Source organism: Monopterus albus, unplaced genomic scaffold, assembly GCF_001952655.1.
Source record: "Monopterus albus unplaced genomic scaffold, M_albus_1.0 scaffold356.1, whole genome shotgun sequence".
Classification (NCBI taxonomy): domain Eukaryota; kingdom Metazoa; phylum Chordata; class Actinopteri; order Synbranchiformes; family Synbranchidae; genus Monopterus; species Monopterus albus.
This window is the reverse complement of record NW_018128236.1, coordinates 436727-455294: the sequence shown is the minus strand read 5'-3', so window position 1 is coordinate 455294 and position 18568 is coordinate 436727. Positions and strand designations below refer to the sequence as shown.

At 39.8% G+C, this 18568-nt stretch overlaps 1 protein-coding gene across 1 annotated transcript; it reads left to right on the top strand.

Annotated features, from left to right (window-relative positions):
- The first annotated feature begins 2727 nt into the window (after nt 1-2727).
- On the top strand, nt 2728-16910 carry dok1a (docking protein 1a). Its single transcript, XM_020625509.1, has 7 exons — nt 2728-2802; nt 6909-6947; nt 12000-12078; nt 13717-13856; nt 13943-14053; nt 15699-15845; nt 15981-16910. The coding sequence occupies exons 1-7, from the start codon at nt 2728-2730 to the stop codon at nt 16908-16910; spliced, it is 1521 nt and encodes a 506-aa protein (XP_020481165.1).
- The last annotated feature ends 1658 nt before the right edge of the window (nt 16911-18568 follow it).

Here is an 18568-nt window from a genome sequence, read left to right as displayed (position 1 = left end):
GGCTCGTTCTGTGCCCTCGTGAAGCACGGGGGGCAGAGAGACCCGCCCTCCGCTCCGGATTGGTATGATTGACAGACAGATACGCCAATCATGTAGGCTATAGCTTTGTTAATTTCTCTAGATGAATCGCATCTGAAAATAGAAGCCTGGGGCTGGATCAAATGTAACACCCACCCACGCATTATTACGCGCTCACCTCTCAGTGTGTCTGAATATCTTTATATAGCTCTCCATTCAACCATCCTCCTCATTTTCTTTTCTCTCTTTTCTTTCTCCATCTGTCTGCTTTCTGTCATTCTGCTCTGATAGACAGATTCACATAGAGCTGCATGTGAGTGTGAGTCCCAGCTGTCAAGTAGGCTATTCTGAAGACACCTGGCCATTTGTGGGGAGAGAGAAATGTTGATTGAACTTCAGGATTTAGTAACATAAGGCAAGAATGCACATGCAGTCCAACCTGTCCCTAGGCACTGTACTTGGAGAGTGGCCTGTTGTCCACTGTGTGACTCTATGTCGGCAGTTTGGACTTTAAGTTTAGTTTCTAAAATCAACATTGTCTGTGTGTGTTCTATAGGTTAGGCATTAGTGAATTGGATTTTGGGCACTAATGATGATAAAGTGATACTTCATTGAAAATATCACTACTTCCATTGTAATTGTACATTAGCAGAACAGCAATGATGCAGCATAGTTTGAATAATATGAATGTTTAAGTGTAGAATGGATGATGTTGCAGGCTGGTGTTTTTACGTCTCTATGCTGGTGAGAGCTGTGCCCAGAGGCTTTACAGTATGTTTTCAGGTTGTCTGTTCATCCATTTGTGAGGCCCAATCTCCTGAATGTGTTACCTATAATTTTATCAAATTTGACATAAATGTCCACTTGGCCTCAAACTGATTAGACTTTGGTGGTCAAGGTCAAAGGTCAAAGGACCACACAGAGACCTCACGTCCACCCGGCCCATTACTGTGAATGCAGTATTTCAGAAATACCTGAAGGGAATCTCTTCTAATATGGCACAAGCATCCACTTGAATACATGGATCAAATGATTAGATATTGGTGGTCACAGGTTAATGGTCAAGGTCACAGTGAACTCAGATCTGTCCCATTCCTGTGAATTTAACTGGTTTGCGGAGGCATATAACCGTGCAGTAATTCCAGTCTGTGAAGGAATAATTTTATAATAGCTACCTGTCAAGTTAAAGTGCATTAGGCTTCTGCAGTTTCCAAAATATGTAATAGTACTTGAGTAATGGTTTGTTTTACTACAGTACAGAAGGTTGTTTTCATTGTGACTTAAATAACTATGTGAAGTAATGAATGCACTTTTTGAGATTCCGTACATATATCACAGATGTTTTGAATATTTAAATATGATGCAAACCTTCAGAGATTAGCCAAGCAACACCAAATATTCAGATGTATACTGTAGCTTCATACTCTATGTTTAATATATGTCACTGTAATTTCATCTGCTTCTCAGGGGAGCTTTTCAACAGAAGTATCATAGCATGGCACAATTGCAGCTAATAAAATTAAAGACTCCCTTCACTCAAAATGTGTTTTTTTCTTATTTTTATACCTCATAAATATCTGACTGGAGCGCACCTATGACATGAGTTGAACTGAAGTTTTGTGTTGAGGGCCACATAAACACTTTTCCTCTGTGGCAAGTTTACATACATTGAAGTCAGACTGACATATGGCAAAATGACATTTTGAAATAGTAGCCATTTGTCAGAGGTTGAATGTTATAGCTTATTCATGTCAATTTATGAGAAAACAGTAACCTTAATATATTATTGCAGGACCCCTAGCCTGCACTGTGCCCCCACTGTTTGTTCATTTGTCTTCGTCAATGTTAGCTAGCAACACAGCTAATGGCTCATTCACTGTGCAGATGCAAGGCTAATGGCTGCTACCGGCCACTTTTAAGGTGAAATATTTTCTTCCATGTTACTCAATATATGAATTGATGTTGTTAATCAATCACCACACCTTAAATTTTAATATCACAACTCTGATACACTTTACTGATGATTGGATCTTCAAATGCTCACAGAAATGTAATGTTATGAATTTCAATTGGATTATGCAAATATTTTCTTCCTGTATGCTGCCCTCCACTATCCTGCCCAGTGTAGGTACAGGTTTATCACTTTCAGGGTGTTTTTGGATTCCTCTGCTGAAGGAGGCAGCTGTCTGTTTGCTTCCCTGAAATCTCTGTTTCAACCATGGACATGCAAACAAAAGTTATGATGTCAGAAATCGGAAAGCCAATCACAATTTACCACGGACATATCTACAGATTTTAGGAGTAGTGAGGAACCTGCTGAAACCTCTGGTCTGAGAGCATTTAGAACAACTTTTCAGTGACCGGGAGTAGGGGAAACAGAAAATATACCAGAGTGCACAGTTTATAGGGTGGACCACGGAAAAGTAGCCCGTGCACTCGAGAGCGTATTGGAGGTGGACTACTTTTCCGTGGCCCACCCTGTGGTAGCAGAAGTAGTTTTTACCTTTCATACGCTATATACTAACAGCATACTCACATGAGGCACAGTTGCTTCATATGGTTGCCCCCCTCCTCACTCACCCACTGGCCTGCACTCACACTGCACATGAAGCACACTTACATCACCACAATGCAGCTGAAGAGAAGCGCTCTCACATACAATAGCACATTATGTTGGTGTTCTGTGGCTGGGCATGGTTCATAATCACAATGTGTGTACTGTGCCCAAGTCCCAGGTCTTCCAGACGGGCCAGGGCACAGCACATTGAACTGTTCCTGGGCAAGGTATGAAGCAGTCACACTAGTCAAATGAACTGGACTTTGGGCTCATGAGTTGATTGACAGTCATGGTAGATCAGTGTCGGTGGTTAGGCAGTTGGTGTTTCATAGGATGAAAACCAGACAGAGGTTCTATCACCAGGATAGCAAGTATTACGTCTATACCGTATGTCTGTACTGTACATATGCAGTATGTCTGTACAGTATGTCATCCAGTTAAGAATTTTAAACTGAATATTAAACACCATTGACTGTATTAAAACCTATTTTAATTTGTAAAATTACCTTTGGTCCCTCAGAGGACTGTGCTGTAGTGATCAGATGTAAGCAATCAAAAAAAGATGAAAATCAAAAGTTATCATTTCATTTCAAATTTGAAGAACTTTCTGAATGATGTGTTGCTTTCTTGCACAGCAGTTTAACAGTTCCCTTACTTAACATTTAATGGAGTAGAGTCTTAATATATGGCCCTACCTGAGTAAATAATGTGTTAGAGGAGTTTGCAAAGACTTTTGCTTTTATGCTTGTTAAGTCTGCTTGCTTGCACCACCACACACAGCTTCTCTATACTTTGTTCATCTGTGCCCGCACTCAGGCCTTAGGCCTTAGAGGTACCTCTGAAGTACACAGTCGGTAACCCAGATTCACACAAAGGTTTTCATCTTACTGAAACATATGTTTCATAGAAAACATTCTGTTCCACTTGATTGGACTGTGGTCCTGCTGTACACAGTTGTATATAATTCATTGCAGCACTTCAGCCTTAATATCTGTGTTTATGATGCTGAAAATATTTTTGTTTTTGATGAAATTGCCAAAATGTATAAATTAAATTATATGTTTATTATTGGAGGTCATATAAATGCTGTAGGAACAACATTTAGCTAACATTAACAGGCTAACAGCTGCTGTTTGGCAAGAAAAATTGGAAAAAGTATGAAGACAAGTAGTTTAGATTTTTGGAAGAAAAATATCTTAATGGCTCTACTTAAATTTATATTGGTATTACTGCATACCCCAAAAAACTGTGTGTAAGAATCATTAAATATTTTCTTGATGTAGAGGAGCAGCCCCTCCTAGTTGCCTTATCACTGGCTACCTTAGCTGAAGAGCCAGAGAATAAATAAGTTACTGTCGCCACACAACTGTCTGTGGCCAGTAATTGATTCAGGTGGAAGACACCAAGAGCATTGCAGTGCAATAAGTGCAAAATAGATCCAACAGAACATAAATGAATTATGAATGATTTGTTTTGCTACTTTAAATGTTTTCTCTAAAGCTCATTTTTTAGATTCACCATGTTTGTATTGAACTTTCCAGACTATATCATAATTCCTCATCATCAAATGATCCACACATCACCATCACTAAGTACAGAAAGATCACCCACAGTAACAATGAGTAAGCTTTACAAAATGTATACTTTCTTTACAAAGCACATGCATTAGAGATATTAAACTAGCTGCTTCAGTCCCAGAGCAAAATTAATAATCCCTTATGCACAAAAAAAACTCTGCTCACTGCTCTTTTTTGTGCATCAACTGCCAAATGCTGCATGTGTTTTGTTGCTCTTTCTTTAACAGTTATAATAAAACTATAAAACTATAATGGACATACTGTATATATAACTGTAGGCTATATCTGAATGACAAAAAGGCAATACTTTAACAGACAAAAGAAAACAGCAATATTCTCTGTACCAAAGAAGGCTTTGTTTTAGAGAGTATCATGAAATCACTATGTAATTAATATGAAATTAAAATCACAATCTGCAAATAATTCACTACCTTATCACAGTCTCTGGTAAAGCTGATACATACAGAATTAAAATCTATAAATTGTTAAATTCTACATCACAAAAACACAAAACCGGTGTATTTCCCCTCATTTAAAACATAACTCATGACTATATTTTTGAAGCAGTATAATCAGCTGTTATGAATATGGAATCCTTGCTTATTGGTTTAGATAGATACTTTTATTGTCATTTCACAAAATATACAACAACATTTAGATGTGTCGTGGCTAGAGTGTGATGCTGACTAAATTAATTCAGACAAACCATCCCAATTTAAAGGATCATTTAATATTACAATTATTCTGAATAGAGTAGTATTTAAACACATAATCTTGTAGTTAGGGAACAGAGAACAGAGAACAAATTCACTCCTCCTGCCATGGAATAGATACAGTATTACATGAGACTTGTCACAGAGTCAGACAGTCTTTGTCAGCCCACAGTCAGTTGTCAGTCTTAATTCAGCGTCCCCCCAGCCGGCTGGGTCTGCGTCCCCACAAAGTACACGGTTTACTGTTCCAATAGCATTGTCATCCTCTCTCCCCCTTCTTCTGCTCTAACCCAGCTTTTTATCTGCTCATACTCACACAGCCCTTCATGGCCGGAGCCATGAAGACACGGTCCCATGCCACCTACCCACACACACCATTTCTTCCTAGCATTGTCTAAACTGTCCAGTACATGACCTTCTAGGTCACATTGACCTAGCACACATTTCCTTTTTCTAAACCTGAACAGAGCACACGAACAGTTCACATAAGCTGCAGCTACAGTATATCCATTCCCTATCTAGTCTTCCTCGGGATGTTTACCCATAAGTTAATCAAGGGGGACACAGCCCAAGATATTCTTGCCTGCGCCAGGAACAGATCAAGCTTCTGTACACACTTAGCTCAGCCTTACATCCTTACACAACTAACACAAGTATTATCTAAATATGAACTACATACTGTTCTATTACATATTACCTCTGGAATCTTGTTTATTGCTAACCATTACAGTTGCACTTCAGGGTACAACTATGTAAATACCGCTGCAGAGCTGCTCCCGTACCACACCAGGATGCCGTGCGTCAGGACACTCTCAATGGCGCTGCGATAGTAAGATCAAAGCAGGTGTTGTGTGAGATTTATCTTGAGTGTCCTTAAGAAGTACAACCTCTTTTGTGCCTTTATGACCAGCATATTAGTATTAAAGGTCCATGAGAGGTCCTCTGCAATGTGAATACCCAGGAATTTCAAACTTGCAACCCCCTCTATGTCCTCGCCGTTGATGTACAGTGGTGTGTATACCTCCTTATTCTTCCTAAAGTCAATTATCAGTTTTTTGGTCTTTTTGATATTGAGTGTGAGATTATTTTCTTTGCACCACGCAGTCAGCCCTTGCACTTCCTTCCTCCCTGTAGGCAAACTCATCATTCTTATGGATCAACCCTACCACTGTCGTGTCATCTGCAAATTTGATAATGGCATTGGTATTATATGATGGGGTACAGTCATGCGTGTACAAGGAGTAAAGGAAGGGAACCAGCACACAACCTTGTGGGGTTCCCGTGCTCAGTGTTAGGGTGGAGGAGTGGTAGCCTTGGTGGTTGTAAACTCTGCTGATGGTGATACTGATGTCTTGATTGCCAGAGAGTCTTGTCTGGTTGATCCAAAGATTTTCTAAATTGGGAGCCTAGAGGGGTTCAAGAACTAGTCAAGAGTGCACCACAATAACTCAGCACATGACCTCAAAATAAACTAAACCAATAATACAACGATAAGCTTGGGCTTACAATACATACTTTTGTAAACATTCAGATTTTTCAACAGTTTGTACAGAAGTTCAGTAAACCTCCAGGCACCATGCATCCCCAAGGCTCATAGTTGCATATTGACCTCACCTCCCTACATGGGAGGGGACAGTGGTGCAATGGGTAGAGCAGTCGTCCCCCAACCAGAAGGTTGAAGGTTCAAATCTCAGTGCCTCCAGTCCATGGCAGATGGCTGCCATTGGTTCTGTAGCGGAAACAAATTCCTTAAAATTCCAGTAAAGGTGATTATCCTTCTCCTAAACTATCAGTCTGAAGTCTAGAGATACTTTCCCATTGAAGTGAATGGGAAACTGGTAGCCTGAAGTAACAGTGCCATCAAGTGCACATAGCAAGCAAATATGTATTTGTTTGCCACAGTGTCTTTCTTGATACCACCGCTAAAGGTGGAAAATGTTCTTTTCTACATACACAGCTTTGAGGAATAGTCATGACTGCAGTTGTAACTGCCCGCTCTCCTACAATAGCTTCCTGTATTGCTGTCCTATTGTCCTTTGGCAGGAGCCTGGGCGGATCGTCTGCGAGGTGGGAGTGGCCAAGGTACAAAAGCCCTAGGGTATGTGTCATGTCTGCTATAAGATTATTCCTATGTCCACAGTCAACTTGGAAGGCATTCCCGGTGACATAGGACGTAGCCAATTCCAAGTTTTTTATATTGGATCTGCGGACCAAGGAACGAGGACAGTGTTGGAGGAGCCATGACCAAGGAAACATAAGCGCATCCTCCATGGAAGTTTTTTATGAAATAATGCACCACTTTGCAAGATTTGATTCTTATAAACTCTAGTTACTTTATAACCTTTAGCTACTTTTCAGTTCTTCATTGTCTTTTAGTTACTTTTCATACCTTTACTTTCCTTGCTTATACATGTATTGATGATTGTCCAGAACTTCTGAGCTGTGGTTACTTTAATACATTTATTTTCCTTGCATATATATCTTCCAATTGTATTGATGAGAGTCAAGAGATACTGAAGTAGAAATTGACTACTTTAACTTCTGTGTAGACATAGTGTTTGTATTAATGAGGTCCTGAGCAGGAAGGAGTTAACAGGAGTTAACCTACTCGCGCCAAATGAGCAATAGGATTACAAAGTGTTGAGTATAGTACCTCTGTCCAGGGCGGAGCAGCCCAAGAAGATACATGTATTGTTAAAACGTAATTCATGGCTCAGATGACAGATCTCCTGCAGGAGCTCTGTCGCTCTGATCCCAGCGCTGTAATGACTTCACTGTGCCCAGACTTTCAGTAAACTTTCTTTTGATTTTAAACAGTCTTCTCCTCTCTTCACTTCTCGTGCTTCCAACAAAAGAATTAGGTTAATTTCTAACACTTTATCTGAAATCAAGTGGTGATTGGACATTCACCTGAAGGATCTGAGGAAAGCACATCCTCAGATATGATAATAACAATATGTTAATAATGTGTTAACAGTGTTAATAACAATAGTCCTCTCTCCTCACGTTTACCTCACATCTTTTCCTTGCATTATACATGGGTAAGACTAAGGAAAAAACTCAAGTGAGGGAAATGACATTATCAGAGACGTGAGATGTACCTCTACTCTCACAAGCTGCACCCTCTCTTTCACTGGGCAGCTTCAGCATTTCCCTTTAGTGTCCACAGCCCCACAGTTTGCCTTTGTTTACTTCTTATAACACTTCACACATCCACTCACTGTTCACTCACATCTCACATCGTCAACTTAGTTTTAGATGGCATACAGTAGCTTTTGTTTTGTGCAAGGGAATGAAGATGAATGCAGATGACTTCATTCTCTTGCACACTTTTTTGTAATTTTCACTCATTAATTTGAACAAATTCAGTATTACTCTTAGTTTTACGTTTGTACTCATGACAGGTTTGTGCTTGGATTACAACTCAGTTTCAAATGCTGGAGACTGAAGAAATACAGCAGAATGTGAAGCACTGAGGAGTGGAAAACAAAATGATGTATAATACATACCACGAATATAGGGCTGTTACGGGGTATGCAAGTTAGGTAAGTTAATGTCCGGCAACGACGGAGCGTCTGCCAGAGGTATAAATAAGGAGGAAGGTAATCATCGGGATGCACCCCAGCTGTGTCCACTGACAAACGAGTCGCTAATTACTGAAAGCAACACAGCTGAGGTGCAGATCCCGCAGGATCGAGAGAGCAGAGGAGAGAAAGGTGGAGAATAAGCAAGTCGCGCCGAGCGGCCCTGACAGATTTTAGTGGCGTGATGGTGATCTTCAGTCCACATTATCTTATCTGTATCACTGTCAGCTGTTATTGTCTCTGGGTGTCTCTGTGAAAGATCAACTAGAAGAGAAAAAACCAGTCATGATATGTTGGGCACACATGCACCAAACTGCAGGCGCTTCATGCACATAGTGTGTGAGTACAGAGATGACATTCCTCTGAGGGAGGGATGACTCACATTTAGGCCATCCTACAGCTGAGAGTAAAATGCTGAACCAACCACAGGTTCTGCTTTCCTCTCCCACTAACCAGCTGCTTTGCAGTGTGTTACTCTGTGGACTTCCTCTGTCTTGTTCATTCACAGCTGCTGGAGACAAACATGCTGTCAGCATTTTATTAACATGTTTCATTTATAAACAGTCATCATTAGTGGTAAGATTACTTCATGTTGTTCAGACTGCAGTACATGCATAGTAGCTCTTGTCCATCCAGACCCTTGGAGATCCTTAATAAAGTGGCTTCTACTATAGTTTACAGTCCATTTTGATTGTCATGATTGGTCTAGGCATCTGTAAACACATCAGCCTAAAAGCTTTCACATCAAGAAGATGCTATGTTTGTGGGTGGAGTTTGTTAGAACTGGACATCCTCCCTCGGCTTTTGGGTGGGTTAACATCAATTGCACAAACCTGTAAAAATGTATTTTTCCTCAGATTGTAGAATAGAAGTTAAATTTGTTGTGTGTTATGTTACTGTTACTGAGAAGGATCTGCTATACCACTGAGAATTTTGTTCAGAATGCTGCTACTATGAAACAAAGATTTCAACTGAAAGCTATTTCTTCTCTATCCCTTATCCTTATGAAAAAAAAAAAGAAAAAAAAAAAAGGGAGGCGACAGTGGTGCGGTGGGGAGAGCAGTCATCTCCTAACCAGAAGGTTGAAGGTTCAAAACTCACTGCCTCCAGTCCATGCACCGAAGTGTCCTTGGGCAAGACACTGAACCCTCAAGTTGCCCTCAATGGTTAGAGCAATCGGTTGAGTTGGCGCCACAGATGGCTGCCATTGGTTCTGTACTGGAAACAAATTCCTTGTGTGTAACATACTTGGCCAATAAAGGTGATTATCCTTATCTGTCCTCTTTTATTGATGAGACTTGTAAAATAAATTCTGCTTTGATCTGTTAGATATTAGATTAATGTGTTAGTAATGCCGTTTAGTAAGATTCAAAGTCTGCTCTAGTCTGTTTTGTTTCAAGGTTAGCAGACAGAATGTTGATTCTGAAAAGTGAATCATGGCACCAATTGTTTTCTTGTAATCTTGTAGCTTGTGTTAGAATATTATGTCTGAATGAATTCCTTAGCTACGCACCACGTGACAACATACACACACGTTGAGCTTCCTCATTTTGTTATGACTAGGTAAAACGCAGTGGCTCCAAGCATGTGGAGCTCTAGATAAGAGATGGAGTCTGCGGACCGACTTCATCTGGGGTTCTGTAATCTTTTTGTGTAAGGGGTTAGCCCAAAACTTATAAATGTATTAGGCTTTGTGTGGCCAGGGACTCCTCTCTCCAGCAGCCAGTGTGTGTGTCTCTGGAAGGGGGAACAACCCGCGTCGTGTTTGTAACTTTTACTTATGGTTTAAAATAAATCAGCACTAAATGAAGAAAGACGGACTCCTTCATTATTCAGAGCTGTCCATAAGAACTGGGGTATTACAGATCTTTCAAAAGTCACTGAGCAAAGTGAGTATAAGATTTTCCTATATTATCACCTTTTCTGCTGACTTGTGCTGTCAGATCGGCTTTTAATCAAAAGCGGAACACTGCAGACTGCTGACTTGTCATGTAGTATTAAGTCGTCGTCTGATCAGCTACCTCTTTAGTGCCAGTAACAGTTAACTATCAGTATGTTAGATAGAAACAGCCCTTTTACAGATGTGCTTTCTATCAATTGTGTATGATGGTGTGGCTTTACGACTGAGGATGATACAGATACAGAAAGCTATGGAAATGAAAGTTGTCCTGAACTTTGTCCTCCTCACTTTTGCAATTCTGAATGCACCTCTATGTACGTATGTCTGCGTGAGTATCAGGTAAGGATCATATTTCAAGAATGTGTCACTGTGGGCATGCCCCAACCCTATTCACTGAGAAAAAAGAAAGGAAACCTTTCTTAATCCAAAGTCCAGCACTGAGGTGCGCTTGATTTGCAGATGGACTCTCACACCAAAACAGGGAAGGTTTACCTCCAACCACACAAACCTGGCAAAGTGAGTATTACCATTTATTCTCCTGTATTTTCAATGAGCCATTTTAATGAGCATATCTGTTCAAAGGAAGAATAGGACATGAGGTTGACCATACAGCCCTGTTTTCTTACATGGTTTAATTGCTTTGTGCTATGATTAAAGCAGTAAAAACATAATTAGAGTGACCTGCTAATGCTGTCAGAACGCCACATAAATGGTAAATATGTAGCTAAGAAAGTTTACGTACTATAATGTCATATTGGTTTTTAATACCGCGTGGCTTTGTGCTTTATGTATTTAACAGATGACGTTTAACACACATACAGGTATCTCTGGGTCTCATTCCACAGTTAGCTGAGGAAATGACACGAGTCAGGTCCTCGGTAGAAAAAGCCCTCAAACCTTTCTGTGTATTGCTCAAATGAAACTAGAGCAGGAATCCAAATGAACAAGTTGAGACACAGCACAGTTTCCTTGCTACACATTCCTGTGCAGTACCAACAGATAGCACACGCTTGTGTGGTATCACTACACTGGGCAATTTACTGAATCTCTGAAAATGCATCTTACTCACAATCATCACACCTAGAACAATGTAAGTATGTAAGATCCATTGAAAATTACTGGTAACCTGCTGTAAATGCTCCGTTTTAATGCATTACACGAAATATTAGCTGTATGTCTGTTAATGTCAGTAAACTACAGTTATCAGTTTGTAATAATTTGTTACTTAAAGGCACCATAAAACTGACAAACAAGGTCAGTATCCCCTCTTTTATTTTGAAGGGAGGACTGGGTGAGAGATGCCTGGAGGATTTTCTTGTCTTTCATTCTGTTTATGTGGTTGACGCAGATGGTGTGACAAATGTTTACCTCACACATGCAGGGGATTAAAACTAAGTATCCTATTCATACCAAAATGGTTTAGGTTGAGTGTAGAGTATGTGCATATGGAGGTGGAAGGTTGACATAATCTAGAGGAGGAGGACAACGTATGTGGTCCTACTATACTTTATATGAAGTAGGAACAGTATATTTACAGGCTGGAAACTAGCTGCTGACACAGTTCTGCTCTGTTGTGACCACTGTCACCCTGAGCACCCTTAATCAATTAATAACTTCTCTGTCATTAACCATCTGTCTCTGCCTTCTCAGAAATGGAAGCCAGTGTGGTTGTCTCTGTTTCCTCCCAGTAGCAGTGGAATGGGTCGACTGCAGATCCAGGACATGGGAGGTACAGCGATCTTACAGTGTCTGCTTCTATCACTATTTGTCCTAGAGTGGTGTCAAAGGAAAGCTCCAGTTTAGTGCAACTTTGATCTTATTCTGGTAATTTGAGCCATCATTTCTATCAGTTATGGCCACACTGTACTGACAAAGTGCATTAAGTTATTAAGATGTTGGAGCATCGTTCCATTGAATTTCATAAACCTTTTTTTTTAAATAGAATGTAAATTCTGCAGTATTTCCTGATATATTATTACTGATAGGAAGGACCACACCTACATTGTTATAAAACCACTGAATTCTCCTGTGTTGAAAGGGTTGGAAGGTGGGTGGCAAGATGATGATTAATAAGATAGGACAGGAGAAACACAAAATGATGTGTATTTAGACATTCTTCCCAAGTTTACCTTTTCCCCTGTGATGTACTTTATAATTCTATCTTTGGGGCAGATGAAAAGTCACTTTCTGGTTGAACTGGTTAAAAAATTACAATGTAAGTCTTGTTTCAGTGCTTTGAAGACCCACACAAAAACAAAAGATAAAAAATAAACACAACAAAACTTTGTAAGAGTACAGTTTTGTTTATGCTAAAAAAAGAGGTTTCATTAATTGCAAAATCCCAGTTACTGATGTCAGAGCAGGTGCTTTAAAAAAATGAACATGCAAAATTAAATTTATTTAATTTAAGAAAGCTGTAGTGAGAGATGTAGCAATCCTAAGCGATAGCAACATCAGGAAGAAGGAACACGAGAAGCTCGAGAAATACCAAGGGCTGAAAGAAGAGCTAGAAAAGATGTGGAAGGTGAAGGCACAAGTATATATATATCAGAGTTACTTTTTAATCATATTCTGTTTATAAAACTTGCCACCATAATAAAGGCTTTTTAATTTTTTCAAGATAAGTTCTTTGGTTGCTTTTTCAGTTTATTAAGGAAGTTCCACATTATCTACCAAAGGTCTTTTTTCCCCCAAGAGTTCCAAGAAGTTCTCCTAATCTATGGAGCTTTAAAAATGTTTATTATTATATTTTATGATTTATATTTAGTGAGCTGACTGAGCAACACTTGACAAAAATACACGTGCTGTTGGGATGTGTACATTGGAGATGCTTCCACATAAACAGAAGATGTGTTGGTCTAGAAGCTCAGCTAAAACCTTCTTGTAACCTCCCCATGATAAAAAAAAAACAAAAAAAAAAAACAACACAACAGTTACAGCAGTACAAATACTGGCTTTCAAGAATTCTTGCTTGATTTCTTCTTCGGAAATTCTACTCACACCTCTTAGTTAAAGGTAGTCCCTGTGGGTATTTGGCATTCAGAAGAGCATGTTGCCTGATGCAGCTCCTTCTCCCTGAGGGAGACTGTGTAGACTCAGAGAAGATTTTCTTTGCTGAAAATGGGCTTGGCATAATGCAAAGTGTGTGTAACTGCTGTCAGTATGTTTGACAATATATTGGTAAGGTGGTGTTTTTGAGAGTATGTATGATTATTTCCTACTATTGTAAGGTTTGTTTGTTTTTTTATTAAAAACAAAAAAAAAACTTCATACAAGCTTCCAGATCCAACTGAATGAGGTGTACCTCTGCTGCTGGGCTTGTGATTTAACCTGACCTGTCTCTGTCTGTCCATCATGTATGCTCCAGGAGGTAGTGGAGGTGACCATGGCGCTGGGGGCAGGAGACACTACCACCATCCTCGTGGGGACAAAAAGCTGAAGGTGGTCCGACTGTCCGAGCTGATCAATGTCCTCAGACTCCCTCCAAACGCCGAAGCCTGTCCCATGGTCAGCCTGTCTCCTTGTTTCTAATCATTGCCTGTATCGGTAATGGTTAAGTAAATACTACAAGCTGCTGTTTGTGCTGCTCTCAGGAGAACATGTCAGCATTTTGTGTGGAGACGCAGGACAGAACAATGGTGTTTGCTGCCCTCAAAGACGAATGTATGGACTGGGTAGAAAAACTGTCCCATAGCACATTTCAGGTGAGAGTGAAATAAGAATTAGATAAGTTGTGTCAATAGTTAGTACCTTGATAATCACATTAATAATACATTTATACATTCTGAAATGTTAAAACAGGCCCTAATTATGTAAAGCGGTATATCATTTTTTAGGAGGAGATACACTTTTACTTGCATACATTCTTGTACTGTTTGGATAAAAAGTTACTTAAATTACTTAGCTCTCACTTTACTGACTGTGGTCATTCAGAATGAAGAACCTTAGCTGACTGTAGCTAACTTGTAGCAGGACCTAGAGATCTTGTTCATGAGAGCAAGAGAATGACTCCTCACCCTGATCTCGGTTCAGGGGCTAACACAAGTTGTCAATTTCTATCCTGTCTATGCTCAAACTGAACGCTAGTGGACGTTACTCTTTACTGCAGAGAACGATATTGTTATCAACAGTTCCATCTGTGTTCCATTCATGGGGCCATTGTGCATTATTTTTTGTGATTATTTTGTCAAAATGAACATGTTAGTTTGGCAGCTGTATTAATTTTATACCTAGTATATAAATCAGTTTGAATGCAATGTTTGGTCTATGTGGATCTTTTCTAATCTGACATAATAACTCTGTGCCTTCCTCTCCCCTCACTGGTCTCTGTCTCAGCGAGGAGGGGACTCACACTCCAGTCAGCTTCATATGGAGGAGAACCAGATATATGCCTCAGCAGATGATGGTGACTTTCCTGTTACTACATTTTAATCTTTTCTCATTCTCACATGTGTGTAACTGGTTTGACATTTTAACCAACACATATACATGCATGCAACAAACAGCTAATAGTACAAGGGACAAACAGAATCATGTGCAGTTATCCATATTTTGGCATAAATATGAGTATTTAGAATACAGTGAATAATACCTCAGAAGTATTGTCTCTAGACATTTTGTTGCGGCTCTGGGTCATCAGTGAAATTTGTATTAACTAACTGCTATCCTTCACAATTGACACCTTCAACAACAGGTACTTTGTGTTTGACCATCAAATCAGGCTTCAGTGAAGTGTCCTTTATAACTAGATCTTGTGTGTGCAGTTGATTATGGTGTTAGAGAAAAGCACATGGAGTCACCAGGCACATTAGGATTTATCATTTGGGTAATGAACATCTACAACAAATTACACAATACTGTCTTTTTTAAATCAGTATATATAACTCCTAAGCTTTATACTAACTAAAGCACTTCATACTTGAGGGAAGCTTAAAGGTAACAAAACAAAGTTATGCTTACATTCAGAGCCATATTCTGTGTTTATCCTTGAGCCATAATAAACACTTTGAATACATTTCCATCCTCATTCAATCTTTATGGAGCCATTTTCTGGAAGCTGGTGACACCTGCATTGTCTACACCCATGCTTGCTTGTTAGCAGCCTTATAATATCTCACCTTTGTTGGTACATTGCTACGTTTCTTAGCACATCACAGCTTCCAACATCAGTGGAATAGCATGACCAGCACCACTTAAACCCAAGTGTACAGTATGTGAATGTGTCCTAATGACAAAACCAAATCCCATCTTTAAATCATGGCTTTGTGCTCAGCTCTATCAAGTTGGTTTCATAGTAATTACAGAACACATTATTTCTTTCCAGTCTCAGAGTTTTGGATTGTGATACAGAAGACAGATGCAGCAACACGTTGCGGTCTGCAGGGGTCATACTGGCTGCAGGTAGGACAAGAGGCACTGCTGCTGAAAGAAACCCAGACGAAGAACACTGTGAGAGAATGGCCATATGAGCTGTTGAGACGATATGGAAAAGACAAGGTACTGCTCATATGTTGTCCATTAAAACTGACTTATACAAGTTTCATTAGGAGTGTTGCAGTGGATTGCTTTTCATTCTTATAACTGTTTGTTAGATAAACATACTTCATGTGCCTTTTTGTGTTTTCTTACCAGCTGGCTTTAACCATCGAGGCAGGCCGACGCTGCGACTCTGGTCCTGGAACATTTACTTTTGAGACACAGCAGGCCGAGACAATCTTCTCCCTGATAAAGAGTACCATAAAGCGCAAGACTGCTTCTCCCAGCAACCAAAGCCAAGAGAATGAGAAAGTCATAACCAACATACAGACTCATTCCCCTCTTCCCGAAATACCCGATATGAGCAGCATGGCTGCATTTCTGGAGACCAAACTGAGGACACAGGAGAGGAAATGTGCTGCTGCAGAAGAGAGTGCACATGGTCCAGAAGATCTGGCTGGTCAGTCAGAATGTGTATCAGCACAGCCAGCTCCTGTCACACTCATGCCTCTCCCGATGATCCCTACACATGACATCCCCTCTGTAGGTCAGCAGAGTGGCCTTTCAGATGGCATATATGCTGATCCAGCTGAGTGCCTCCAGTCTGTACCAAAGCCACAACCGACTGCGGCTCTGTATTTAGACCCTGCCACTGTTCTTCCACTCAAACCCCCAACAGAGCCTGGTCCTCCCCTTCCAAACTCCTCCAGCTCACATCCCTGCTTTAACATTGATCACCCAGATTCAGTCTACTCAGAGGTGTTCGACAAAGTCAGTTCAGTCCAGAACAAACAAGCTGTTCAGAGCACAGGAAAACCGAAGTGTGTTGCAGATGATGAACCCATTTATACTGAACCAGTGAAGGCAGCAGACGTTTGCCATAAAAATGAAACCAAACCCGATCCATTTGCCCACCTTTATGCGCGCATCTGTAAGACAGCACCGTCCTCGAGCCCCTCGACAACTTCTAGCATCGCCACTTCCTGCTCCACTTCCTCTGTCTCTGTTACTGCAAGTACAAGCGCAGCAAAAGACACAGACCAGTCTCCAGATGACGTCATCTATGAAACCTTGGGCAACATTTAATGACTTGATACCAAAATACTAAACCCAGGCTTTGAACAGTCTGACATCTGTTTTTCTATTGTTTTAAATGATTGCTGGTAAATGTAGGAGTTTTTGAGACAACATACTGTACTGTACTAGCATTTCTCCTGCATTAATGTACTTTCTATTTAATGTGTGTATAAAAAGTATTTTTTACTTTTATTTACTATTTTAGTATTTTCATAGTTTTCAGTAATATGAGTATGACTGAGGTCTCAACAAGAGGACTTACTTCTACTGTATTTCAAGTGTTCCTACCACACACTAATATTTTTAGTATTATACAGCTCATCCAACCATCCATCCAAAAAAAAAAACCAGTAGCTAACCCATTACCACATATCAAACAGCTGTTTTTGAGCTAGGGTCTCAATGCAGGAGCTCCCACTTTATAGGTGAAGAAATGTCGATCCGCGTTAAGTTCCAGGTGAGACGAGTTCAGTCTTTTTTTTTATTACAAGACAACATTTAGTATTTTATCGCATTTCCTAAAGTACATTTTTGTCATTACTGTGGATTTTGCTTTTTTGTCAATCTTAGATTTAAGATGCATTTCAAACACATTTCAAATACACAACATTAACAGATCAATTACATTTGCTTTCGTTCTAGTCAAAGTATGCCTGTTGAATAAATAAGGTAAGTATTAATCAATTTACTGAGTTGTGTCTTCCTGTTCTCCCAGAGAACTGGTTTGAGTACGATGTGTCTAAGAATGTTTTCTGGCTGTTTTCCTAGTGAATGCATGCCTGATTCTAGAAGCATTCAGAGGTGTAGAAAAATGCCCTTTTAATAAATATTTAATTTGTATTGTACCTGATCTTTTCAGGATATTATGAGGCTGGGCTGTAGGTCTTACCAAGCTCTTAGCAGCTGTCAACTCTCACGTAATTGACAGAACAACACAGCTAAGTGGGCTGTAGCGGCTCCAAAGATGCTGGCTGGTCATATGTTGAACATACTGCTCTCTTCTATTATGGACCATATGATTATTTTACAAAGCTCTGCTTACAAACTTGACCATGTAGTAAATGTGTCAAAAAATTTGTAAGCTTGCGTACATGTGCTCGCATAGGTTCCCATCACTGCTTGTGAAAATAAGTTTGTAAAAACTAAAAGCATAAACCTGCAGAATGGAGTTTGCAGCCAAAAACCTAAATGTACAAGCCTGCAAAATTCAGTTTACAGATACAAACCACTGTTTCCAAGCACACGTTTTTTTTTAATAATCTGTTTTTCCATATAGTACATCTCTGCACTTTGACAGTGTTAGACTGTAAAGGAGGCATCAAACCAAACTACCTTGTACTTTGGCATCTGTTGCAGCATTAGGGGATAATTCTGAGTCTCTGTAAAGGGCTGACAGTCTGTAAACACACAGCTTATGTGGACCTTTACCAGTGCTTCTTAAAATCTAACTACATGTACATATTTAAAATAATTTTTAAAGGGCAACATTGGTAATTTTGTATGTTATGCACACAGTCTAAAACCAACAAAGAATTTTATGTACTTACAGTACTGTAATGTCTGTGAATGTCAAGACCAGTTTAGCTTATTCATCAACCTCCGCTGTTGTCTGAAAACATTTAAAAATGTGATGTTGCCTGAATTGACAGCTACCAAAATGGACAGTG

What these genes read in the sequence shown, in the direction of transcription:
- dok1a (XM_020625509.1), top strand. Translation starts at nt 2,728, where the DNA reads ATGTGTGTACTGTGCCCAAGTCCCAGGTCTTCCAGACGGGCCAGGGCA. An exon ending in GCGAGGTGGGAGTGGCCAAG is followed by an intron (nt 6,948 to 11,999) that starts GTACAAAAGCCC and finishes CTGCCTTCTCAG; the next exon opens with AAATGGAAGCCAGTGTGGTT. An exon ending in GCAGATCCAGGACATGGGAG is followed by an intron (nt 12,079 to 13,716) that starts GTACAGCGATCT and finishes TGTATGCTCCAG; the next exon opens with GAGGTAGTGGAGGTGACCAT.